Source organism: Vanacampus margaritifer, chromosome 9 (assembly GCF_051991255.1).
Source record: "Vanacampus margaritifer isolate UIUO_Vmar chromosome 9, RoL_Vmar_1.0, whole genome shotgun sequence".
NCBI lineage: Eukaryota > Metazoa > Chordata > Actinopteri > Syngnathiformes > Syngnathidae > Vanacampus > Vanacampus margaritifer.
The window spans coordinates 2,352,787-2,379,158 of NC_135440.1; the positions used below are offsets into that span (position 1 = coordinate 2,352,787).

A 26,372-nucleotide genomic window follows, 5' to 3' on the forward strand; every position below is an offset into this window, starting at 1 on the left:
TCGCTCGTTCTCCTCTTGTGCTCCACAAAGCTCCTTTTCCTTAATTAAATAGGCTGCTTTGTATTCCCGTTTCCTGTTTCATGTTCTCCGTTCGTCATTCATCTCATAGCAGTGTAGTGGTCAACATAATACTATATAATATACAAAGATCTGTCTGCACTTCAGAGCTAATTAAATTGTTGAGTACAACTAAAGACTTAAATGCTCTCTTACCGGAGCCCCCTGTGGCGGACAATAAATGCAAAATAAACATTTCAGTCTTTAATTCCTGATCGAAAAACGGTCACAAGAGCGGGGGCCGATACCAGTATCAATATGTGTCGCGAGTACCGATACTGTGAAATGTGTCCTGGTATCAGCCCGATATCGATACCTGGTATCGGTACTCGCCCATCCACCCATTTGATTTTCAGGTAAAATTTATAGAAAATGTCAAAGGTCCACACTACAGTGATATATCATGAAAGTAGGACATTGAAGGCACTGGTGATTTCCTCATCTCAAACAATTCATTGAAACAAAAGTCAAGGTACACCACAACATAAAATTTCAACAATCAGTGGGAGAAAAAAAAGAACAAAGTTCTTGTGTGGGAAGCTAAATGTTTCATCTTGTGGTTAAATGCTTGTTGGGAGCTTTTGCTGTCTGTTCTTTGTAGGGATCCCCGTCCTCTGAAACTCCAACTTTTCATGAATGTATTCCTGCTTACACATCTCATAAAAGTCCGGGTCCATGTAGCTGGCAAGAGACAAAAGGTAAAGGTGTCAGGCTGTCAGCATCAAAGCAGTTGCCTTTCTAAAGGCCCTTGTAGTTGCGTAGCAACGCTAACCAAATTAGCATTGCGACGCTAGCCACATTAGCATTAGAGGCGCTTGGAGCTGCCGCTAAATGCTGGCAACAGGCGCTGTATAATACAATTGTCAACAAAATTAAGTAGACTTTTTTTTAGTATCCCCAATTACCGTTTGCACTTGGTTTCAAGACGGCATTGCATTTTGTATGCCCTAGCGTAAAAAAACTTATAAATACATTTTTGGGGAGAGTGAAGGACAAAGTATTAAAAAAATTATTTATATATTAAAAAACATATAAATAATTTTTGGGGGGTAGTGAAGGACAAAGTATTAAAAAATTTATTTATACGTTTTTTGGGTTTGAATGAGTTAAACAAGGTGAGATAACCAACCAGCGTCTGCTGTCAACTTACTTGAGAGACATTACCGAAGTGGGAGTCCGTCAATGTTTTCTTTTCGTCATTAGTCAGTCCGTCAGTCCGTGACCCAGTTATTGATAAGTGGATAGATATAATCACATTGACGAACAAAAACCCACTTTGGCAATGTTGAGTCCATCAATTTTTCTAAGTTTCTTGTCAGCCGTTAATTGTCAACAAAATGGGCGTCCATCAATGACTGACCTTCTGCCAATATTGACGGAATGCCCACCTCTAACAAGGCTAGCTAGTGTGACAAGAAACTGCTGAGTACTCACTGTTTTGTCAGACAGTCTTTCAGGGCAGTGTTCACCTCTTGACACTTAAAAACCATGAAGAAGCCTGAATCTTTGCAACATTGGGTGAAAGCTGGACAGAAGAAAAGGTGTCAGTATACTTTAGACAGGACTTTAGAGTTAAACAAACCTTGAAACATAGACAGAGAATGAGCAAACTCCCGTTTTCATTTAAATTGTGAGACGAGTAAGGACTTAGGCTGTCTACACGTAGCCGGGTATTTTAAAAACAAATATTTCCCCCCTCCCTGTGTGGAAAAAAAAGTCTGTGCATATTGCCTCGTTTGCAAACAGAGAAGTGCGTTTATAAGCTCATTTACATGCACGCCAAGCCTCTGGGTGGCAGTAGTTAGACAAATACTGCTCGTCTCTCTCTCACTTCCGCATTACGTCACACAAGCACGGACTGTCAGCGCAAACAACTTTTCTTCTTTTTTTTAATAAACCAAATATGTAAACATACAAAGAGTGAGTACATCATAAAGGAGCCTAGAGGATAAAAAACAAAATACAAATACAAATATATTTAAAAAAAGCTTCACTTGTCTTTTAATAACTTTATTCATACAACATAATTATAAAAAAGAGGAGAAGGGCACTTATGCTTATATTAACAAGGACAGGTGTCAACTACAATTTCCTGAATCTTGTTTTTAAACAAAGAAACTGTCGTCGGAGAGATGAGTCTGAGTTTGTTCTGTAGGGTGTTACAATCATTTGCTGTTGCGAATCGAAAGGCATTAGGGGCAAATGTAGTAAGTGTTTTTGGAGGGGTAAACTTAAAACCCGCCTGTGTTATTTGTCCATTTTCTGGCGTTTTTACGTTTTTCTGTGTTTCATCAAAGAAAAAGCATTTGAAAAAAATACACTAGAGACCTGACATTTCACCAGGATTGTTAAAAAAATGTAGAAGTTCAAAATGGCGCCATGCTGCAATTTATAATTATTGCAAACAGGAGGGAGAGATTCACTCGAAATTCTTGTAATAATGCCGATTTTGGCTCATTGACTCCCGTTATAAATCACAGTTTTTGATATGCTGTAAACCTGATGTGTTATAATGCATTTTCCGTGATTACTGATGCAATTGCTTCTTTGATGAGTCATAAAAATGAAAATAGATGAATTTGTGTGTTGAGAGTGTTAACACCCAAAATCCACTAGGTGGCGCCATAGGCTAATAAATGAATTTGCTTGTGCAAAGCCCGCTGCCGATTGGCCAAAATGAATGTGATAAAAACGGTTGGCATTACAAAAAAGTTTGGTGTTAATGTGTCTGAGCTCACTTTCATTTGGGCATGCATATTTGCAGGTGTGCACTAGGAAATACAAAGGTACTGCCCACAAATGCAAAAAAAAAAATGCACTTGTTTATTGTTATTGTTTGAATTTCAACTCTTACTGGTTGGGTGCTGGAATTTCTTTACTCTTATTGGTTCTGGGCATTTTTTAGGTCGTTCTCGCGATGATCACTACTTTGCATTTCTTTCACCATAACTGGTAGCAATGGCTAGAAAGATGGTATTGGAGGACGCGATTCAGCTCGTTTTAGAAAGTACTAATTCCGAAGAAGAATTTTATTTGGACGCTAGTTCAGAGAGCTCGTAAGAGGTTGAAGAGTCTACTCCTGGACTTTGAATGCCGGAGAAGGAAGAGGATGATGACGATGAATACGGAGATGAGCATGACGAGGTGTGGGAAGTGGACGCAGATGATCGCGGAGGTGAGAGCGAGGGGGGTGGTGGGCGGAGATGGAACACGACGGGGAGGTAGAGGATGATGAAAATGGAGGGGTGATCAGGGCAAAGAAATTAGTGAGTGTCTCTCAAAAAAAAAAAAAAATTATGGTCTCCTACTCACGAAGAAGCCACACATTATTTCCCCCATCCCATTCCTAACCCCGGGGCAACCCTCTATGCAGTAGCCAGAATCAGCAGCCCTGAAACTGCATTAGATTTGTTTTCCAACTAGGGCATCATACAGCGAACCATAAGAAAAGCTTCAAGCAGCTTGAGGAACTAGACAAGGCTCTAATTTGGCCTGAAATTTTGAAACGGGAAGCAAAGCCTTCTATCGAAGGCTTGGTGGAGCAAGTGGAGCATGCAGAGCAGCGTGCTGGACCCCCGTCTAAGCGCAAACAATGTGGCCTTTGCACAAAGCCACTTCGGGCTTCAAATGTTTTGCGCAAAATGTGGAACTTACATTTGCAAAAAACACATCAAGCCCCATTGCATGAAATGTTAAATGGAAAAAAAAGTAGTTCTGGTGTTTAGTTAGTAGTAGTTCTTCGTTTCAACTGGTGTTTCATGTTCATGAATTCTGCATATTTGTTCTAAAGTGTTACTCATAAATTCTGTCATCAAAATCATTTATTGTGACTTTGACCTTCTTATTCTAAAGAAAAAAATATCTTGTTACGACTTATTGACTTATTCAAGGGTCTAATTATGTCATATGAAATATTTTACTTTGATTTATATCCATCCATAATACATATATATATATATATATATATATATATATATATATATATATATATATATATATATATACAGTATCGTTAGTTTTGCTGTTAGCATAATACTGCTATTATTGTCCATTGGGGCATAAAAAAAAAAAACTATATATGTATGGATAGGTCTGATGCCACTGAACATTTTGAGCGGTTAAAAGTGAAAAAAGGTTTTCATAAATTACTAAATTATCACACTTTAAAGGAAAAGCCTGTTTTGGGATCAAATTATAAGAATTTTATGCAAAAAAATGCCATTGTGTAAAAACTGGGCATGCATAAAAAAAATCTATTGTTATGACTTATGCTATATATTTGGTCAGCTTTATTTTGAAGTTTGCCTTAGCATAGGCGGCGCGTGTTTGCGCCTTTGTGGCTTCCCTGACATGTCTGAATGACAGTGCTGTGTCACTGTCAGCCAAGATCGCACACGTACGCATACGCACACACACCGAGAGGAACTTACTCGTTAACATACATTTTAATCTTTTTGTTTTGGTGGAAGAAGCACGTCTTTTCAAGTCAAAGAGCTCAAGTCCGAGTGAAGTCTCAAGTCATTGTTGGTAAAGTCCAAGTCGAGTTGCAAGTTTTTTAACATTTTGTTAAGACGAGTCTAAAGTCATCAAATTCATGACTCGAGTCTGACTCGAGTCCAAGTCACATGACTCGAGTCCACACCACTGAAAGATACAAATGGCTGGCCTTCGAGGTTTGAATTGTCCTTTTGAAAAAAAAAGTGCGCATATGTAGGTGCCAGCGTGACATTGACAACACGAGTAGCTGGGGTCTGTTCTAAAAAGAGCTTCACATGATGGGACACTGACTTGCTAAGAAGAATTAAAACATAATGAGATTGTAAACATTTTTTTATTTAAACTTAACATGGTACATGTTTGTTAATATGCCAAACATGCAATGTTTTCATTAAATTATATTTAATGGGGGAAAAAATACTGTTTTTATTTACCCAAATAATTTTAAAAAAGGACATTTTAGAGCTGTAATTTTATTACTGTGATAACATGACTCAACATTTTTGCTTACTGTTATACCATCAGAATGTAATATCAGCACGCTTAGTTTTGAACTGTATGAAAACACAGTCAATACATTTTATAGTATTCTGCAACATAAATATATAACACTATTTTGGGCCCCTAGATGGCAGCAATGACTCTCTTTTGACAAGATTGGGTAGGCGTCAGTAGAAGACGTGAGGCGGAGCTAGAGGGGACAATGGCTGGGGAAGGGAAGAGAACATGGCGACCGGTTGCGAGCAGCTCACGCTCGAGCAGTTTTTTTCAAAGACGAAAAGCATCGACCAACGCTAAAGAGCACATTGATGACGACAATGATCATCATCGATGATGATGATGGTGAGTCCGAGTTTGACGCCGAAGTTGGAAGCGTTGGCGCGGCGACTATGACGACGTCATAAAGGTTCAACTTACATTTGCAAAAAACACACCAAGACCCATTGCATGAAATGTTAAATGGAAAAAAAAGTAGTTCTGGTGTTTAGTTAGTAGTAGTTCTTCGTTTCAACTGGTGTTTCATGTTCATGAATTCTGCATATTTGTTCTAAAGTGTTACTCATAAATTCTGTCATTAAAATCAGTTATTGTGACTTTGACCTTCTTATTCTAAAGAAAAAAATATCTTGTTACGACTTATTGACTTATTCAAGGGTCTAATTATGTCATATGAAATATTTTACTTTGATTTATATCCATCCATAATATATATATATATATATATATATACATATATACAGCATAGTTAGTTTTGCTGTTAGCATAATACTGCTATTATTGTCCATTGGGGCATAAAAAAAAAAAACTATATATGTATGGATAGGTCTGATGCCACTGAACATTTTGAGCGGTTGAAAGTGAAAAAAGGTTTTCATAAATTACTAAATTATCACACTTTAAAGGAAAAGCCTGTTTTGGGATCAAATTACAAGAATTTTATGCAAAAAAATGCCATTGTGTAAAAACTGGGCATGCATAAAAAAAATCTATTGTTATGACTTATGCTATATATTTGGTCAGCTTTATTTTGAAGTTTGCCTTAGCATAGGCGGCGCGTGTTTGCGCCTTTGTGGCTTCCCTGACATGTCTGAATGACAGTGCTGTGTCACTGTCAGCCAAGATCGCACACGTACGCATACGCACACACACCGAGAGGAACTTACTCGTCAACATACATTTTAATCTTTTTGTTTTGGTGGAAGAAGCACGTCTTTTTAAGTCAAAGAGCTCAAGTCCGAGTGAAGTCTCAAGTCATTGTTGGTAAAGTCCAAGTCGAGTTGCAAGTTTTTTAACATTTTGTCAAGACGAGTCGAAAGTCATCAAATTCATGACTCGAGTCCAAGTCACATGACTCGAGTCCACACCACTGAAAGATACAAATGGCTGGCCTTCGAGGTTTGAATTGTCCTTTTGAAAAAAAAAGTGCGCATATGTAGGTGCCAGCGTGACATTGACAGCACGAGTAGCTGGGGTCTGTTCTAAAAAGAGCTTCACATGATGGGACACTGACTTGCTAAGAAGAATTAAAACATAATGAGATTGTAAACATTTATTTATTTAAACTTAACATGGTACATGTTTGTTAATATGCCAAACATGCAATGTTTTCATTAAATTATATTTAATGGGGGAAAAAATACTGTTTTTATTTACCCAAATAATTTAAAAAAAGGACATTTTAGAGCTGTAATTTTATTACTGTGATAACATGACTCAACATTTTTGCTTACTGTTATACCATCAGAATGTAATATCAGCACGCTTAGTTTTGAACTGTATGAAAACACAGTCAATACATTTTATAGTATTCTGCAACATAAATATATAACACTATTTTGGGCCCCTAGATGGCAGCAATGACTCTCTTTTGACAAGATTGGGTAGGCGTCAGTAGAAGACGTGAGGCGGAGCTAGAGGGGACAATGGCTGGGGAAGGGAAGAGAACATGGCGACCGGTTGCAAGCAGCTCACGCTCGAGCAGTTTTTTTCAAAGACGAAAAGCATCGACCAACGCTAAAGAGCACATTGATGACGACGATGATCATCATCGATGATGATGATGGTGAGTCCGAGTTTGACGGCGAAGTTGGAAGCGTTGACGCGGCGACTATGACGATGTCATAAAGGTTCACGGTAAAGGAATATAAGAGTTTGTGTGCGTGGGGGTGAAATACAGGATGTGTGTGATTAAAGGAATATAAGAGTTTGTGTGCGTGGGGGTGAAATACAGGATGTGTGTGATGGACGTGGGCGTGTTAGGAATGGAATGTTGCCAACAAAGGATGCTAATTGCAGGGGGAGATGCAGGACCGTGATAAGATCAAAGTATGTTGTAAACCACATTTGTTTGACACCGGGGCGGAAAAGTACAAAACAGGAGAAGCCACCCAGTGACGCTGCGGATGAAGATCGGCCAATGAAAAGCAAGCTAAAGTTAAACTGCAGAAAACACATAGCCAATAGAATAATGCCAGGATGCCTTTGTTTCTGTGTCATTTAAATATTGTGTAGTATAACTATTCACTGGGGCAACTCGGATGAGACTACGTTGGCTGCTTGAGACAGAGACGTATAGAATTGTATGAGTAGGGACCCGGGACCCCAGCTGTTATGTATTAGATTTGAGTGTTAGGAATAAATCCACTCGTGTGTGAAAATGCCGGCTTCCTGATACCTTTCTATTGCAGAACGAGCATGCTATTGTTGGATGGGTGATAGTTTGGTAAGGTCACAAATTGGAGTCAGATTATTAACTTAAATTTATATTAATATAGCAATAAATTCCAACAACGGGCTAGCGATGCTAACACCGGAAAACACGGAGCACAACCGAGCACGCTCAGGCGGACGTTCAATCGGACGACGAAGAGTGCCCCGAGTCCAATGCATATTCATCGGAGGAGTGTGTACAGTCTGCTACTTGCTATTCCCCGGAAAAAAAGGCCGTCAAGAAAGTGTAACGTCTGCACGCGAAAGGGACAATCGGTAGTGAAACTACTCTGTTGTGCAAATCCTGCTCCCTCTCCTTGCACGCAGGGGAGCGTTACAAAAAGAAAAACTGTATTTGAAACATCCACATAATTGTAAATAGTACCACAGTTGCACACATTTGTAAATAGTTTGCGAAATTGTTTTGTCAAATTGTTACACTGTTGAATGGAAATAAACGTATTGTGCTATCAAAAAACACTTTCATTGTTGGTGGTAAGTGTTTTACAGAAGTAAAGCACTATTTAGGTGTTTGTGGCATCATTCATGGACAAAAATAAGTGTAGAATTCACTACAGTGCATGAAATAACATCGTTTCACAAAAAGCTCTTTTTCTCCGCTTTTTTGTTTCAAAACAGAGCATTTCGGTGAAACTAACCATTTTCTATTGTTGATTACTGAAGAACGGAATAAGGTAGAAACAAACTTTTTTTTCTGATGGAAGATGAGAGTTCAATCTTTCATTTGTGTGTTTCCATAGTCCAAACACAACATTTTCTGTGGACATTGAAAGATCAGTCAAAATGCTTAAATCGGCTGGCACTGGCGACATCCCGTTTCTGAAAACGTCTGGCAGTCAGAGTTAAGTGTACATTCAGGGGCTGAAAACGCATTTAAAGCAATAAAAAGTTCATTTTGGCTCTCACACCTAAACTAAACGTTGTAGACTCAAAATTGTTGCTGTATTTAGTGTATTCGACTACTGCGATTGGCTGGCAACCAGTTCAGGGTGTACCCCGCCTACTGCCCGAAGCCAGCTGGGATAGGCTCCAGTGCCCCCCGCGACCCTTGTCAGGACTAAGCGGTTAAGAAAATGGATGGATGGATGATTCGACTAATGCTGGGCTTACACCAAAAGATTTTCAGTCTCAGACTAAAGACTGAAAGTCTTGAGTAAAATGCAAATACTCAACTTAAAAGTCTCCTTTCATCTCATTTAAGGTTGTTAAAAAAAGGCAGTAACTGTCAAACATGGCAACAGAGTGTGCCTCCTGTCGGCGTTCCTGTTTATTGTAGAGGTTTTGTGGTACTATTTACAATTATGTCGATGTTTCAAATACAGTTTTTCTTTTTGTAACACTCTCCTGCGTGCAAGGAGAGAGAGCAGGGTTTGCACAACAGATAACTTTCACTTTCCATTGTCCGTTTCGCGTGCAGACGGCCTTTTATTCCGGGGAATAGCAAGTAGCAGACTGTACACACTCCTCCGATGAATATGCATTGGACTCGGGGCACTCTTCGTCGTCCGATTGAACGTCCGCCTGAGCGTGCTCGGTTGTGCTCCGCCTTTTCCGGTGTTGGCATCGCTAGCCCGTGAACCTTTTATGACGTCGACATAGCCGCCGCGTCAACGCTTCCAACTTCGCCGTCAACCTCGGAGTCACCACCATCATCATCATGATGATGATCATCGTCGTCATCAATGTGCTCTTTATAGCGTTGGTATGCTTTTCGTCTTTGAAAAAAACAGCTCGACCGTGAGCTGCTTGCAAACCGGTCGCCATTATGGCTTCTTCAGCCAATGTCCCCTCAACACTCTAGCCCCGCCTCACGTCTTCTGCTGACGCCTACCCAATCTTGTCAAAAGAGAGTCATTGCTGCCATCTAGGGGCCAAAAATAGTCATTAGGCTCACTAGACCTGCTTGAAACTTTCAACACAGCTGGGGAAGGCTTTCCTCCACCCGTTTCAAAAATAAAAAAAATAAAAAATTGGATGACGTCTTTTAACGTCATTGGCGGCCCTCCTTAGGTTTTTACTTGACGTCTTTTAACGTCAGTGGCAGTGAAAGAGATAAAACTATTGTTTGGCCTTCTTTTCATAATTCTGTATTCATAGCACATTTTGTCATCGCCAAAAAAGTAAACCTGAAAAAAAATTGGTTGAGAAATGAGCAAGTTGTGACTTGATTTCAATGTCAATGCATTGCCTCTGACGGGAACATTGCCCTTGCCAAAATGGCCGCCACGGAGGTGTGTCGTTTAGCTGGACTGCAATAGCACGCTGGCATATTGTATATTATATTTTGTCTTTATATGTTTGATGATAACACAAAACTCATGGATGTGGAAAACAGCACATAAACCATGAGGTATAAAAGTGATGATAATATTTTGAAAGTTAGACATGTATGTTATTATGTTACTGTAAAAATGACCAGGGCGGTCAAACTGCTGGGATTACATGTTTGGATCAACAGTAAATGTATCACCATCACAGTTGATAAAAATCTAATGGTTTTAGGGTTAACCTTTGAAATTCCATAGGGACGTTGTGACTTATGGAAAAGTTGGGTAAGTATAAAAATAAAAATAAACTTAAAAGCTGTAACAATTAGACACAAAACCAATTAGCCTCATGTCAAAAACAACCTATTTGAGGAATACATGGAAGATTAAACGATAAAAATGTAAATTGAACAAACAGTGCAAAAAAAACAAGCCCTGGGGTCAATTTTGACACCTTCTATGCATCTAAGGAAGCAAAAACCTGCCATTCCCACACCATGTTAATACTTGGGCGGGCCTTCCAAGTAAACTGGCCGCCGCCCAAGAAGTTTTCTAGAAAATTTACCGTGTTTTCAAGACTATAAGGCACACTTAAAAGTCTTAAAATATTATTGTGTGTGCACCGAGTTCCGGAGACGTTTTCCTTCAAGACAACTCTCGGGGCAAATTTTGCTGTGCTAACACGCGTTTCTGATTACTGGGCTGGTTCACGCTTGTTGCTAGTTGGCTGCTGGCTTGTATTAAGGTACAGCGGCGGACGGAGGGGAGAAGGCAGAAGAGAGTATGTACTCGAATGTGGAGATGGAACGAGAAAGTGAATAAAAAGAGAAAATAAAATGCCAGACTGCAGATTGACCTCCTGTCTTGCGATCCGCAGAGACTACTTGATCACGGGCCGAGACAGAGCAGGAACGGATAGAAAAAGCATGGGAGCGATCAATGAGAGAAGGCGAACACACTCCACTAAAACAAGCTGGGAGGCAGCGCCGGCTGGACAAGGTACGCCACGGTATGTGAATGGATTGTGGACGTCTGGGTTAAAGTGTCTGATGTTTTTCATTGTTTTGCTTTCTTCTTTGCAAGGTAAGCATTATTAATTTTGGCCAGAATTATCCCATAATATTTTCTTTTTAACCACCGCAAAGCACTTTGTGCACTTTATGATCACAGTTTGTGCTTTGGGATTGTGTATTCACGTCCGATCCATCCCAATCCTGTTTTTTTCCACTTATAATCCGTTATGACAACCTTATTTTATTTGTATTATTATTTTAATATAAAATATGGAGTCACTGAGTAATGTTACAACATTTTTACTAATATGCACGATATAAAGTGCAAAATGGCACAATTTTTTCCCAGAAGAATTTTTCAACGGAGTCCACCCACCCAAGTAGATTTAATCATTTGTGGCAAACACTGAAAACTATTCAATTAAACCGCTATTGGAAAACTGAAGAGTAACAGAAATGCCCCGCATGTCTTGTGTGTTTGTTCGCGGGAACAAACAAGAGTACAACCTGCTTGAGTGGATTGCATTGACTATATGGATTTTAACATTTATCTGTTGGACTGTGACGTTTGTTTGTTTTTTGACGGGTTGATGATTGACGGGCTGGCAGACTGGTTAAATTTAAGACGGACTGACATTTACAGTTTGGTTTGGCTTTAAATAATGACTGATTGGCGATGAAAGAAGGGTGCCCAGGGCCGCTGATGAATGACGGACCGGCAAAATTTACTGACGTGCCTAGCCTACCTCTGTTAATTATTTCTACTTTTGATGGGAAGAAGGTGTGAAGTCATCAGACTTCCAACAAAGGAACAACGTGCTCCTCTAATGCTCTTCTTTCATTTTTTTGCCAGGTGTCATTTTCGCATGAACACGAAGAATTAAGCAAAGCCAAACATAATTGGATGGACCAAGCAAATGGAAAAGTGTAATTTGCAGGATTTTGACTTTGAAGATGATATAAATATAGATCAAAACCTATTACTTCCTATAAGCAACAGGATGACACCATCGGGGAAATCATTATGCTTATCACACAGGCACTTTCATCAGGATGTAAACCAATTTAGAAGAGCAGAACAGTGCAACTAATCTAATCAACCCATGGTACAAATAAAGGATTGCCTCTGTGCTCAGCAGCTTTACATCTATCAAGTATACAAGGTAGTCTGCTTCTAGAGAAACACCTCATCTCATACTCATTTGCACGTGCGATGCTGGGCAGCTAAAAAGCAGAAGCAATAGGCTTGTATTTTGGGTAGATTTAGAGCATTGTAGAATTTTGAAGTTTGAATCTAACACTTATTTAGCAGCAGATAAATAACTACGTGACTAGAAAATGAAATTACAACAAGCATGCTTGTTTCCTATCTTTTACCAAGAAGCAGCAAAGGCTAAAATATTCCAAAGTGACCATTTATTGGCGATGGCAATTTGAAACTCAGCACAAATAGGTGTGGTACTTTAACTTTTTTTTTTTTACTTTTTAAATGTGGTAGTAAATGAGCAGGGGAAAAAAGGTTTTAAGAACCTAATTACTTTTTCCCAGCTGGCCTTTCGATCCCACCCGGCAAAGAAGGGCATAGTAACTGCAGGGCAGGCAAGTCTGGGCTTCCTCACTAAAGCTGCTGATGCAGAAGAAGATGGATGGGATGGATGGATAGATAACTGATGAAAAATGGCAGTAGAGCCATCTAAAAAGCTACAAACAAAAATACATCAGCCTAACCCAACCCTAACCGCAAACAGGAAAAGATAGTGTAGCTACTCTAGTACACTAGTGCCACACATCACTTTGTAAAATGCACATTATGAAATGCACAACGGATCTTTGTGCTACACCAACATAAGAGCAATGGTAAAAAATAAAGAGTGGAAGTGTGAAAACGATTAAAAAAAAATTGAAACCTTGTTTTCGTAGGTTTTACAAACTGGAAGCTCAAATTATGTATAATTTAAATATATAAATTATATTTTAAATAAATAAACAAATTACTTCTTTAAATTAGGGTTGTCATGATACTAAAATTTCACACTTGATTAGGGCTGGGGAAAAAACTCGACCAAGTCGGTTGGGTCGACCACAAAAATTGGTCGACGCAAAAATGCATGCTTCGAAGCTAATTTAATACATTTTAAAAAACATATTTGCGGCATCTGGAAGTTACCGGAATCAACATTTCGTGTATCCGCGCGGACACTTATTGCTGACAGACTCCAACCGGCATTCACCACTACTGAATAAGATGCTTCTTAGGGTTTGTTTGTAGTCTCTTTAGACTGAAAAGATAGAAAATTAGCATTGCTACATGTCTTATGTTTGTAACAAAACAATCCGTATCAAAATCGTTAATGAATTAATTGGCGCTAAACACACGTAAGATGGCGGCTCTACGTGCATCAGCAACAGGAAGGTGGTATCTACTATAGCATAGGCTAACTTCTTCCGATACGGGGAGTGTTCCAAGTTCTTTTTTTCACTGTTCCAAGTAGCGTGCAGGCTAAGCCAACCAGCATTTGCCATAAGGAGTATTACTACAGTTTTACGCCACCAAATGTGCAATAACCGAGCCAAATTGACCCAGTTGGCCACAATGCACTTAACAGTCGCAAGGTAGTTTGTAAACGCGGACGCTGGTGGACCTTAGAAACGAACTCATTCTCAATCCATTGGCTATGTTAGCATTTGCTTGTAGCATTATCAAGTACAAAGCTACATTAGCGAGTACTCATGACGTTTATGGATTTAAATGGGATAGAACCAAAGAAAAACAGCAGGGTGATGGCGCGGGATCCTGGAGCATAAAGTAAGTTATTTGAAAAACCTTTCTGTGCAGTTAGTATGCTGCATCAATGACTATTGTAGGCTTCAACAACACAATATGTTTGACAAAACAAGCACCAGTGTGTCAGGCTTAGTGAACATATGATGAAGATAAAGCGCTATTTAAGTGCACTCCATTTACCATTTAATATTTTGATCAATTTGGATTTTTCATATGTTGGACTCTGAAGTGAGTTTCAGGGCCCTCCCCAACCCCCCTGAAAATCACTTAATATATATATCACTTCATAGTCCAACATGACCCCCCCGGTCATACTGATTGCCCCCCCGGCTTGGCGCCTGTATGTTGGGGTTCACCCGGGTAGACGAGAGGGTAGCCTCCCTCTGCCTTTGGGTGGGAGGACGGGTCCTGACTGTTGACAGCAGTTCTTTTTGGAGTCCTTGCAGGGTGTGCTGGAGACACTGGGGACTCCCTCGTTCTGCTGGGTGACTTCAACGCTCACGTGTGTAATGACAGCGAGACCTGGAGGGAAGGAACACCCCCCGATCAGAACCCGAGTGGTGTTCTGTTATCTGGCTTCTATGCTCGTCAAGGATTTTTCTTCCGCAGGGTGTCCAGGCTCTCCCTTAGAGATAGGGTGAGAAGCTCCGTCATCTGGGAGGGACTCGGAGTAGAGCCGCTGCTCCTCCACGTTGAGAGGAGCCAGTTGAGGTGGCTTGGGCATCTGGTTCGGATGTGTTCCGGGCATGTCCCACCAGCGGGAGGCCCCGGGGACGACCCAGGACACGCTGGAGATACTATTAGCGTATTTCCACTGGAGCCCAGCACCGCACTGCTCAGCTCGCTGGCGGGTCAGCTCAGCCCAACCCACGCACGCACTGCGTTTCCACCTCCAATGTGCATTTGGGACGCTGGGCGGAAGTAACGCATAACTGCCTGTGACACAATAGTAGAGCGCGGGAAACAGCATAACCAAAACACGAAAGCCATGGAGGACGCTGCTGCCTAGTATTGGTTGCTCGTTCAGTTTTTTGTGGTACTTCAGATGTGGCGCTTCTTCAGAGCTTCCAACGCAAGGAGGATCGCCGAGGCTATACACGCTGATAACAGTGGGAGCGAAGAAGAAGATGAACACTTGTCGAAAAGGACACGGCTGGTAAGTTGTTTTTTTTCTTTCCTATGGCATCACAGGACCGACTGCCCAATCAACTGCCGTGGTGTTTTATGTTATGTCCTGGGCTCGCTCTGGCCCAACGTAGGCGTGAGGGCCGCGAGTAGCTCCGCACGGTCAACTTCCAACACGGTCAGCTGTAATGGAAACACTTGCATATTATATATATATATATATATATATATATATATATATACATATATATATATATATATATATATATATGCCTGAATCTCTCCACATGATTTGTTGCTAGAATTTGTCTGTGTACGACGTCTGTTTCAAAATATATGAAGTTGAACATTTTTACTTTGGGTTGTGCAAAACAGATAACTGGCTCTCATCTCAGCTCATAATGTGCTATTCTCTTTTCAGACAGGACACAACACCTGACCATTAATATGAAGAAAACTAGTATTCTACTTTTTTGTTGCCCTCTGGTGGAGAAGAAAATTACAATGTGACAACTTACCCATGATGCAACTAGCCCCAGTCTCCCTATATAAGCACTGTACCTGCGGAAATGCTCCTTCCAGTCAGTCAAGCGGAGCGCTTACATGAAAATTCAGTAAATCTAATGCATGAATAAGGCGGCGGGTAGCGACTCTATACCGGCGTAAGAGTAGCGTTTCTTCTTTACACATCTATTGAAGTAAAAGTTAAAATTATTGTGTGGTAAAACTACTCTTAGAAGTACATTTATTTTTCAAAAAGTTAATGTAAATACCCACCTCCAGAGGTCTCAAATCCAGGTCCCGAAAGTAAAAACCCTGCCACAGTTTGGCCCCAGGTGCTAGCTAGCTAGCTCTCATGGTGCTCGTTTACCTGCTAGGGAGCTAGCTCGCTAGCTAGCATCAGAACTAAAGCCAAACTTTAGCAGGGTTTTAACTTTCTGGACCTGAATTTGCCACCTCTGCCTACTTCTGGTCCCTTTTAGGTCCAACTGATAGACCCGAGGCAAGAATAGTTCCAATTCAGATCCAGTGAGCTGATTAAACATGCTCAGTGTTGAGAAGACTGACTCCTTTCCCCCAAAAGAGTCTGTGGAAGTGAGGAGCAAACCTCCGCTTTCAGGAGGCAAAGAGCCGGCCTATGACGCAAAACACCAGTACGGCATGGAACGCTACGACAGTCAACCCACGGCGCCGAAACCCACCACAGACGCAACTGCGCCCTTCTCCTTCATCCCCTACAGCCCCAGCAGCAACATCTATGCCTCGTCCAGCACAGGCAGGTACTCGACATCTCTTCACTTGGGTCCCGTGGGATTCTGCCCGGCCACGGGCCCACGCAGTTGCTTTAGCCCGGGCTATCAGATCGAACAGAGCCCCGGCTGTCTATACACGACGTATAGCGGCTCAGGCCCGGGTCTCAGCAGCATCGCCATCCACGGGAACGGGCCGACCACAAGGACCCACGTCTATCTGTGCAACCGGCCTCTGTGGCTAAAGTTCCACCGACATCAGACCGAAATGATCATCACCAAGCAGGGCAGGTAAGATGTCACCACTGGTCTATTGAAATGTATAGCAATATATTAGTGCTGTCACTGGAATATTTTTAGACTCTATGAACTAATTTGCTCCCAGAGCGTATTAATATGTTCTATTTTAAACATTACCATGCTCCCAAAGACGCATTTATACGTTTTATGTTTTTTATGCTAAAGCGTACAAAAGGCTTTGATGCAGCCTCTGAACTAAAGAGAATGCTTGAAGCAATGATAGTTATTACAAAAAATGGCCAGCAAGTGGCAGCAGAGTATAATAGATCAACCAGGGCCACGTTGCAAAAAGCTCTTTCCCCCACAGTTTTAAACGGATTTGTGAATAAAGAAGAATCTTAGCTAAACTCTAATGCTGATTGCTGCAAAACGGAAACAGATAGAAATATACCTTTTTTTCCTGATAAAAGGAGAGACTCTAATCTTTCTTTTGGTAGGTTCCATGTTTTTATAGCAATAGAATACAATATTTTATGGTCCTTGGAAAATTAGTTAAAATCCAGTAAAACAGTCGGGAGCGAAGGGGGTTGCTTCAGTGAAAATGGCTAGGAGTGAATGAGTTAATTGATCAATTATTCAATCGATTAAATGACTAATCGGATAAATTTTTAATTTTGCATTAAACAAAAGCATTTTTCCCAGATTGCTGTTAATAAACCAGTGATTGGTGCTTATTTCGTACTTCGTATTTGTATAGTGATTCAAAAAAAAGGGGGGGGGATTCGGTCATTGTTTTCTAAAGTAAAAACAGATGTTTGCAAATGTCTTATTTTGGTTAAAGGCAGAAGATAATCAGTCTTCTTTCACGAAAGACTACAGAAGTCAGTGAACAATTACTGTTGCTATGCTGGAATCAGAGGATTTTGACCATTTTAAAGTAAAAAATGACTCCAAATGATTGCGCAGTTATTAAAATAGTTAATTTAATTTTAATTATTCACATTTGCAGTGTTTTGTTCAATAGGTATAGGCCTACATACAGTAAGATTAAAATGACAGGTTTAAACCATCTTAACTTTTTCTTGGATTATGTATTTAGACATTTGTTTTTGCAGGCGAATGTTCCCGTTTCTGAGTTTTAACATTGCAGGTCTAAGCCTGACTGCACACTATAACGTATTTGTGGAGGTGGCACAGGCAGATCCAAATCACTGGAGATTTCAAGGTGGCAAGTGGGTCACCTGTGGGAAAGCAGACAACAGCAGCCAAGGTACAGCTCACTGCCATGTCAGAAAATACTAGCTAAATATGGGCTTTTAAGTAATGTTGGGCATGTTCATTTGATAGGGAACAAAGTGTATATCCACCCGGGATCTCCAAACACAGGGGCCCACTGGATGAGACAAGAAATCTCCTTCAGCAAACTGAAACTCACCAACAACAAAGGAACAAATCACAGCATATCACAGGTAAATAAATGCTCTATTAACTAATTTGCTCCCAAAAAACATATAAAAACGTTTAAATATTGCCGTGGTAATTATACGTTTTTTATGTGTGTTTTTTAATGCCAGAACATACTTTGATGCAACCTCTGACCTGAAGAGAATGTTTAAAGCAATTGTAGTTATTACAAAAAACAGCCAGCAGGTGGCAACATAATATAAAAATTAAACCAGGGCCATGTTGCAACAACCTCTTTTCCCAGTGTTTTAAACAGATTTGTGAATAATGATTAAATTTAGCTATATTCTAATGCTAATTTATGCTAAATGTAAGCAGATACAAATGTACTTTTTTCTGATGAAAGCTGAGAGTCCAATCTTTAATTTGGTAGTATGTGTGTTTCCATAGTCCAAACACAACATTTTCTGTGGACCTTGAAAGATCACTCAAAATGCTTAAATCGGCTGGCAGTGGGGACAACCCGTTTCTGAAAACGTCTGGCAGTGAAAGAGTTAATTGCCAGTAGGTGGCACTATCAATACGAATAAATATAATTTCATAGATGTATTCAGACCTGGACTCTCATCAAATTGTGAAATTTTGAGAAGATAGGATCATCTGGGTCAAGTTAACGCAGCTTTTATTGTCACGGTGAATCATCAGTCTTTGCGGTACCGTTAACGGCCACGCCCTTTGGCGAAAAGTTACAATATTTGGCGTTGGGCATGATCAACATCTAAAGGCTTTTCTGACAAAATTTCAACTGGATCCCTCAAACGTGCTCAGCACAATAGATTAAAATGTAAAGTAGGACATTTCTTGCCACTACTAGGTGGCGCTACATGTATAACCGAATATTAGATGTGTTTGAAAAAATTCGGCAATATATCACGATATTACAGCGTGCAATTCTCTAATCGATTCGATATGCGGCCGAAACGATTTTTAAACATAATTTTGCTATGGGAATATTCAACAAAAGGGTTAGAATTCACACATTAAGCATGGAAGAATGTTATATTAATGGAACATTAAGCCTTAATATTTTATTTCAGTGCTGTTCAAACATGAAACAGGCTGCAACCTGTTTGTTAAATGCAGTGGCTCAGTTATAAGCCTGAGTTTTCAGATAAATAAATACATTTTTATACAAATCTTACAGTGTACATGTACAAGTTTACTGATTAGTATTTTCTAAATTTTAGTATATTTTTTTTAAAATCACAATCAATTTATAGATTTGTATCGGGATTAATCGGTATCAAATCGAATCGTGACTTATGAATCGTGATACGAATCAAATCGCCAGGTACTAGGCAATTCACACCCCTACCGAATATTATCATATAGATGTTTTCAGGCTGTGGCTATTAAGATGGATGAGAAGTTTGGGATTTTTTTAAGCTTGTACAGTGGAGTTATTAAGCATTTCCTCTTTTTTGATGAAGGAAATAATAAAGGCAAAATTTGAGGCCCCGCGCCCGTCATATAGTATTTCAAAAAGTCAAGATTTTTTTCTCCAGTTGTTGATCCAGGTCTTGAGATGTTACAGTTCAAGTTAGAAGTAAACCGGATGAAAACTGTTGGCAAAAAAAAGGGGCCAAAATTGGACATTCAAAAATACATAGCTCACTTCCTGTACATTTTAAGATATGGCTTCCACTGACTTTTTTGTGTGTCTCGGAGTGCTTCACGTGCCTGCCGGTTTTTGTAGCCCTCGGTCAAACGTGCTAGGATTGGTGCATATTTTTCCACCCTAGGGGGTGCTATATGTTGTTATGTTGTTATGGCAACTTCATAATATCAAATTTTTTGCCGAGCCCGAGGAGTGTGTAAAGTTTGGTGCGTTTTCGTAAATGTTTAGGTCCCCAAAATGTGATTGTTTACAAAGAAGAAGAAGAAGAAGAAGGAGAAGAAGAAGAAGAAGAAGAATAGGGACCTTGCAGCGGTAGCTGCTCGGGCCCTAATAATACGAACGAAAAACAATAGGGACCTCACAGCGGTAGCTGCTCGGGCCCTAATAATAATAATACAAACGAAAAACAATAGGGAACTTGCAGCAGTAGCTGCTCGGGCCCTAATATTGATGATGATAATTATAATGATAATAATAATATTAGTTTTGATAAGAATATGACTATTATTACGTTAAAGCATTCAATGGGAAGTATCGGCCACTGTTCAAAATATTCAGATTGGATCGGATTCAAAATAGGAATTTCCTAATTTTCCCTTTAAAGTAAAGCCCATCAAATGCACATATGATTTGACGGATAGATGAAAAATGTATTTCCAGGTGTAACTAGCAAGACAACGAGACGCCAGACAGCCAGCCAGCATCATGTCAAATATGCACAATATATATACAGACTACAAACATTTTGCATTTCCACCGTGGATAAAATATTGCCGTCATGACACTACAGGCACACGAAGCTCACCGCGAGTGCTCAATTGGAACACACCAGCAGTCTCATTCATTTTGGCCGCGAAGAGTCAACAGCTAGTCGTCCTCACTCACCCGGCACCTGAAGGTTTTCTGCGGTCTTTAAAGCTGCCGGAGGCTCCTTGCTACAGCTAGCTTGAGCACTTATTTAAGTGGATGGCCCGGTGTTATGCCGTCTGCCACGACTCGCGATTTATTTATTTTTTACTACAATCAAAAGTAATCCACTAGTACATACAAAATTGTAAATATTGTTCAGCGATATTGTAAAACACTATTATGTTTATTGCATATACTGTGTTTTTATGACTTTGGTGATGGCTGGAGCGTGCCACCTTTGACTCGAAACCAGACAATGGCCGTGTGCAATGGTTGCTCCGTGATCTGTTTCTTCCTCGGTACAATAAAAAAAAAAAATATATATATATATATATATATATATATATATATATATATATATATATATTTTTTTTTTTTTTTTTTTTTTTAAAAGACAGTATCTTCTTCAGTTGTTGCTTCAAGTCTTTCTGGTGCACTGCTGTTGATATAGCGCCTCCATAATGGTTCAACGCTGCAACTGCAATTAAAATATGTTGATGCCAAGCTGGAGCGCTGCGGCTGTGTTGAGCCCTATCAGTCGCTCAGGCGGCGAGCAAATTAGGTGGTGGCAAGCCGCCTCCAAATTTTCTACAAAGGAAAAACCCTGAGTGATGTATTTTCATTTAAATGTGGTTATCTGTCATTTGTACAGGATGAGTAAATGCTGCATAAACCATGGTTAATAAATAAATAAATGATTGATACAAATCAATTGGATACACAAACCCGTTAATGGTGTGTTTAAGTTGAGTATAGACCGTCACTGACGAGGGCAGAAAAAGAGTAGAGTAAAATTAAATTATGGAGTTACAGCAGCTAATGTTAACATGTTGTTTTTTTAATGTGTTAAAATTAACCCAAAAGATTATTACACAAAGTTTTGTAATAACCGTGGCAGGAGTTAATGAGTTTGTGTACACCGGATGTTGTGGGCCGGTCGTAGTCAAAAACCACAGTGCTGTTTTCTAGTCCCAGTCCGCCCCTACACACACCTTCAACTCTGTCGGCGCAGCGCTCCTTGGCTTTCTCCCTCATCTTTTGGGGGATGAGCACATCCTTCTCCACATGTCTTAACTTTACCTCCTCTGAAACAGGACGAATATAATGTCAGTTACAAAGGGTACTGCTGCTAGCGACATTTTGATCCAGCTCGTATTGTTTTTATATAGATACTTATGCGCAAACATTATTCCGTACACCGCTCCACTAAACTATGAAATACCGGGCATCGTTGATTGGTTACCTAGCAGCTTTGAGGTAGCAACATAGCTTGCCACGCCGACGGTGGAAATATGGAGCAGCGTTTGTTCGTCTAGATAAATTTGCCCTGCAAATAATGTCAAGTATAAAATGCCAACATAAGTGAATACAGCACCTGCTTTTGTTGCTTCCATTGTTGTAGACTCGCTCAAAACATTATAAAACGCTGCCAATGTGACCTGTCAAATGAGTGTTTACAGTACTTCCGCTGACGAAGTAGTTGTGACCACTGATCTGTATATGTTCCTGGATAGCTGATAGGCCAAGACTTTTGAAGCCGCGAGGCCGCCATATTACCACTCTCAAGAAATGTTTCTCGTTATACGATCCCATACATTTACAGTATCGAAATTGGAGAACATTTGAGACAGTGCTTAGTAGAAACAGCATGATTTAACAGAGGACTTTAGACATTTTACAACTTGCCTTAAAAACATGGATAAAATATATACATAATGATGTTTACAGGAGGAAACTTGTTGTTGTTTTTATTAAAGAATTATACCTGTAATTTACCAAACATCCCTCTACCAAATCTAATATTGGGGTCCAAGGAACTGAGCGATGAAAGAAAAAGGGGGTCTTCATAGCAGCACATATGTCCACTTGTTAAATAAAAAAAAAATAGTGGTCTGCTCGCGAGATGGTAGTGGAAAGATGGCCGGCCTGTGGCTTCAACGTCTCTCACGGGCGTATATGTGCTATCAACTAGCAGTATATACATTGATCAGTGATTGTGACCGTACAACATATCCCACAAGCGCCCTATGTTGTGGGCACGTCTGAACTATCGCGATGAACGAGTATCTCGCGAGAGGAATCTCTAGTCGACTCAAGTGTAAAAATATAGTGAACCGCATCCTTGATCACACGTAGGGAAATTACAGTATAAAGGACAAAAACTGCCAAAATGAAAATAAAAACGAATACAATAAATATTATTCAAAAAATTAAATACAAAAAAATATAAATGGAAATAAAAACTACATATATATATATATATATATATATATATATATATATATATGTATATATATATATATATATATATATATGTATATATATATATATATATGTATATATATATATATGTATATATATGTATATATATATATATATATATATGTATATATATATATATGTATATATATATATATATATATGTATGTATATATATATATATATGTATATATATATATATATATGTATGTATATATATATATATATATATATATATATATTTATATATATATATATATATATATATATATATATATATATATATATATATATATGTGGACGTGAGATCGAGTCCGGGCTTCGGCCTTCCTGGGTGGAGTTTGCATGTTCTCCCCGTGCTTGCGTGGGTTTTCTCCGGGTACTCCGGTTTCCTCTCACATTCCAAAAACATGCATGGCAACTTAATTGAACACTCCAAATTGTCCATAGGTGTGATTGTGAGTATGGTTGTTCGTCTCTGTGTGCCCTGCAATTGGCTGGCAACCAGTTCAGGGTGTACCCCACCTACTGCCCGAAGCCAGCTGGGATAGACTCCAGCGCCCCCCGCGACCCTTATGAGGAAAAGCGGTTAAGAAAATGGATGGATGGATGGATCGATATATATATACAGTATATACACACAGTGCTGCTCAAAAGTTTGTGAACATCTTAAGCAATTTGGATTTTCCAGTTGTTTCAACCTCATTTTGTTCAATCTGAACCATTACATTTTATATGAAATAAAATATGTAGGTTTAGCATTTCAATTTCAATTCTATTTTTTCTTTTTTTTTATCAATTGTGTAGTCAAAACTAAATTAAAAAGAGTTTTGGGGCAATTCATGTAGGTGCAAAAGTAAGTAAACCTTGAACTGCATTGCATAAAACAAGCAGTCATGTAGGATCAGGTAGAACAATTTGATAGCTAAACTAAAAAATGGACCGATGACATGAGAGAGGTTTAGCGAAGAAATTGTGCATCACTGACTGAAACAGAGACAAAACCACATCACTTGAGTCTTACCCAGGTGAACCCATGCAGGTCAGTCATGCTGAGAGGAAGAGAAATCTCAGGGGACCTCAGGAAGTGGGTAGTGACAGCACATCTGTCTGGGGAAAGCTATAAAGTCATCTAAAAAAAATTAGCTTCATCATTCCACTGTGAAGCAGATCATCTGCAACTAGAGAACACTGAAAATTACTATTACTACAATTTAGCCTAGAAGTGGATGACCTTCTAAAATATCAGCAAGACCCACAAGACAAATGATAAATCAGGTGAAAGCCAACCTGTGCATCACATCAAGGGATTTGCAGACCTCTTTTGCGGCATCTGAGACACATGTGCATGCTTCAACAATCAGAAGAAAAGTCAATCGACAAGGCATACAATAAAACATGAAAAGCTTGCTAGGTAGAAGCCTATGCTCATAAAAAAGATCAAAGCTGCCCATCTCAACTTTGCCAGAGAGTACCTGGACAAAGCTGAAGCCCTTTGGAAGTCCCTTCTGTGGGAAGATGAGTCCAAAATTGAACAGTTTGGTCACAACTAAAACAGTCATGTTTGATAAAAAGTCAACACTGCATACTAGCAAAATAACCTTCTCTCTACAATTAGACAGGGTAGTGAGAATGTTAAGTTCTAAGCTGGCTTTTGATCCTCAGGACCTGGACAACTCCACAAGATCCAGGGAATCATGAATTCAGAGGAATATTGTGAAATCCTGTAACATAACCTGAAGCCGTCCTTTGTGAAGTTACAGCCTGGTAGAAGATGCATCATGCAACATGACAATAATCCAAAGCATTCTATCAACACAACCAAGGAATGGCTGAAGAACAACCAGATTCATGTTCTAGATGTGCCCAGTCAAAATCCTGATTAAAATTATTTTAAAATACTGTGGCGGGACCAGAAGCGGGCAGTTTATGCTCGACACCCATCCAACCTCTCTTAACTCTTTGACTGCCAAAAATGTTAAATAACGTTTAGTAAAATCCTACGGAGGAGCGCCAAAGACATTCAGCAAGTTTTTTGGGGGGGAAACGGGTGGAGGAAAGCCTTGGCCAGCTGTGCTGAAACTATCAAGCAGATCTAGTTAGTATAATGACTATTTTTGGCCCCTAGATGGCAGCGATGACTCTCTTTGGACAAGATCGGGTAGGCGTCAGTAGTAGAAGACGTGAGGTGGAGCTAGAGTGTTGAGGGGACAATGGCTGAGAAAGCGAAAATGGCGACCGGTGGCAAGCAGCTCACGCTTGATCGGTTTTTCAAAGAAGAGAAGCATCAACCAGTGAAAGAGCACATTGATGACGACGATGATGATGATGGTGACTCCGAGGTTGACGCCGAAGTTGGAAGAGTTGACGCGGCGGCTATGATCACGTCATAAAGCCTCCCCGGCTAGCGGTGCTTATGCCGGAAAAAAGCAGAGCACAACCAAGCACTTCTGCTCAGTCGGACGACGAGGAGTGCCCCGAGCCCAATGCATATTCATCAGAGGAGTGGGTACAGTCTGATCACGGAGAAGACACTGGTTATGGACTACGATGCCACCATGAATGGAGCGGATAAGATGGATCAGAACATCTCTTACCACCCGGTATAGGAACTGAAGGACATGAGGAAGCCAGACGTAACACCACCGTAATGTCACCGTATCATGATCCTGAGAGTAGACTTGATGGCAACATGGCCAAACACACACTGCAGTATATACTTGCTATTCCCCGAAAAAAAAAAAAGCAAAAAAGTGTAGCATCTGCAATCGCAGTGAAACTTATCTGTTGTGCAAATCCTGCTGCGTCCTCTTGCACGCAGGGGAGTGTTACAAAAAGAAAAACTGTATTTGAAACATCTACACAATTGTAAATAGTACCACGGTTGCACACATTTGTAAATAGTTTGCCAAATTGTTTTGTCAAATTGTTACACTGTTGAATGTAAATAAACGTATTTTGCTATCAAAAAACACTTTTTCATTGTTGGTGGTAGTGTTTTACAGAAGTAAAGCACTGTTTAGGTGTTTGTGGCATCATTCATGAAAAAAAAAAGGTGTCAAATTCACTAGAGTGCATGAAATAATATCGTTTCACAAAAAGCTTGATTTCTCCGTTTTTTGTTTCAAAACAGAGCATTTGGGTGAAACTAACCATTTTCTATTGTTGATTACTGAAAAACGGAATAAGGTAGAAACAAACTTTTTTTCCTGATGAGAGTTCAATCTTTCATTTGGTATGTGTGTTTCCATAGTCCAAACACAAAATTTTCTGTGGACCTTGAAAGATCAGTCAAAATGCTTAAATCGGCTGGCACCCACGGCATCCCTTTTCTGAAAACGTCTGGCAGCCAAAGAGTTAATCAACTCAGCAAATTCTTGAACTCAAATGGACCTTTTGATAAATTCCAGTCAGGTTTCTGACCTCGTCACAGTACAGATACAGCTTTGATAAAAGTACTAAATGATATAAGATTCAGCACTGACGCAGGGAAGGTATCGGTGCTTGTCTTACTGGACCCTCAGTGCAGCATTTGACACAATTGATCATAATATACCGTCAGACAGGCTGGAAACTTGGGTGGGGTTAAATGGAACAGTCCTAAAATGATTCAGGTCCTACTTGGAGGAAAGGAGTTACTTTGTGTACATTGGAAAT

General features: G+C 39.8%; 2 protein-coding genes and 1 long non-coding RNA gene across 6 annotated transcripts; 1 reads left to right on the forward strand and 2 right to left on the reverse strand.

Annotated features, from left to right (window-relative positions):
- Window positions 1-487: 487 nt before the first annotated feature.
- On the reverse strand, window positions 488-21,963 carry cmc1 (C-x(9)-C motif containing 1). Its single transcript, XM_077574814.1, has 4 exons — window positions 21,832-21,963; window positions 21,449-21,541; window positions 1,492-1,582; window positions 488-738 (listed from the first exon to the last, which is right to left on the reverse strand). Exons 1-4 carry the CDS (start codon window positions 21,848-21,850, stop codon window positions 618-620), a joined length of 324 nt encoding a protein of 107 aa, XP_077430940.1. The 5' UTR covers window positions 21,851-21,963; the 3' UTR covers window positions 488-617.
- On the forward strand, window positions 13,345-25,514 carry LOC144057353 (eomesodermin-like). Of its 4 annotated transcripts, none has more exons than XM_077574811.1 (5): window positions 13,345-15,006; window positions 15,397-16,516; window positions 17,581-17,735; window positions 17,813-17,934; window positions 24,844-25,514. In XM_077574811.1, the coding sequence occupies exons 2-5, from the start codon at window positions 16,020-16,022 to the stop codon at window positions 24,919-24,921; spliced, it is 852 nt and encodes a 283-aa protein (XP_077430937.1). In that variant the 5' UTR covers window positions 13,345-15,006; window positions 15,397-16,019; the 3' UTR covers window positions 24,922-25,514. The 4 variants fall into 4 exon arrangements, with proteins under 4 accessions (XP_077430937.1, XP_077430938.1, XP_077430939.1 ...); XM_077574812.1 differs by having other exon boundaries at window positions 15,959-16,516; XM_077574813.1 differs by lacking the exon at window positions 13,345-15,006 and having other exon boundaries at window positions 15,279-16,516; window positions 24,381-25,514.
- Window positions 17,424-20,763, reverse strand: LOC144057356 (uncharacterized). The gene is made up of 2 exons (XR_013295227.1): window positions 17,833-20,763; window positions 17,424-17,706 (listed from the first exon to the last, which is right to left on the reverse strand). It is a non-coding gene; the product is annotated as an uncharacterized LOC144057356 (long non-coding RNA).
- Window positions 25,515-26,372: the final 858 nt, after the last annotated feature.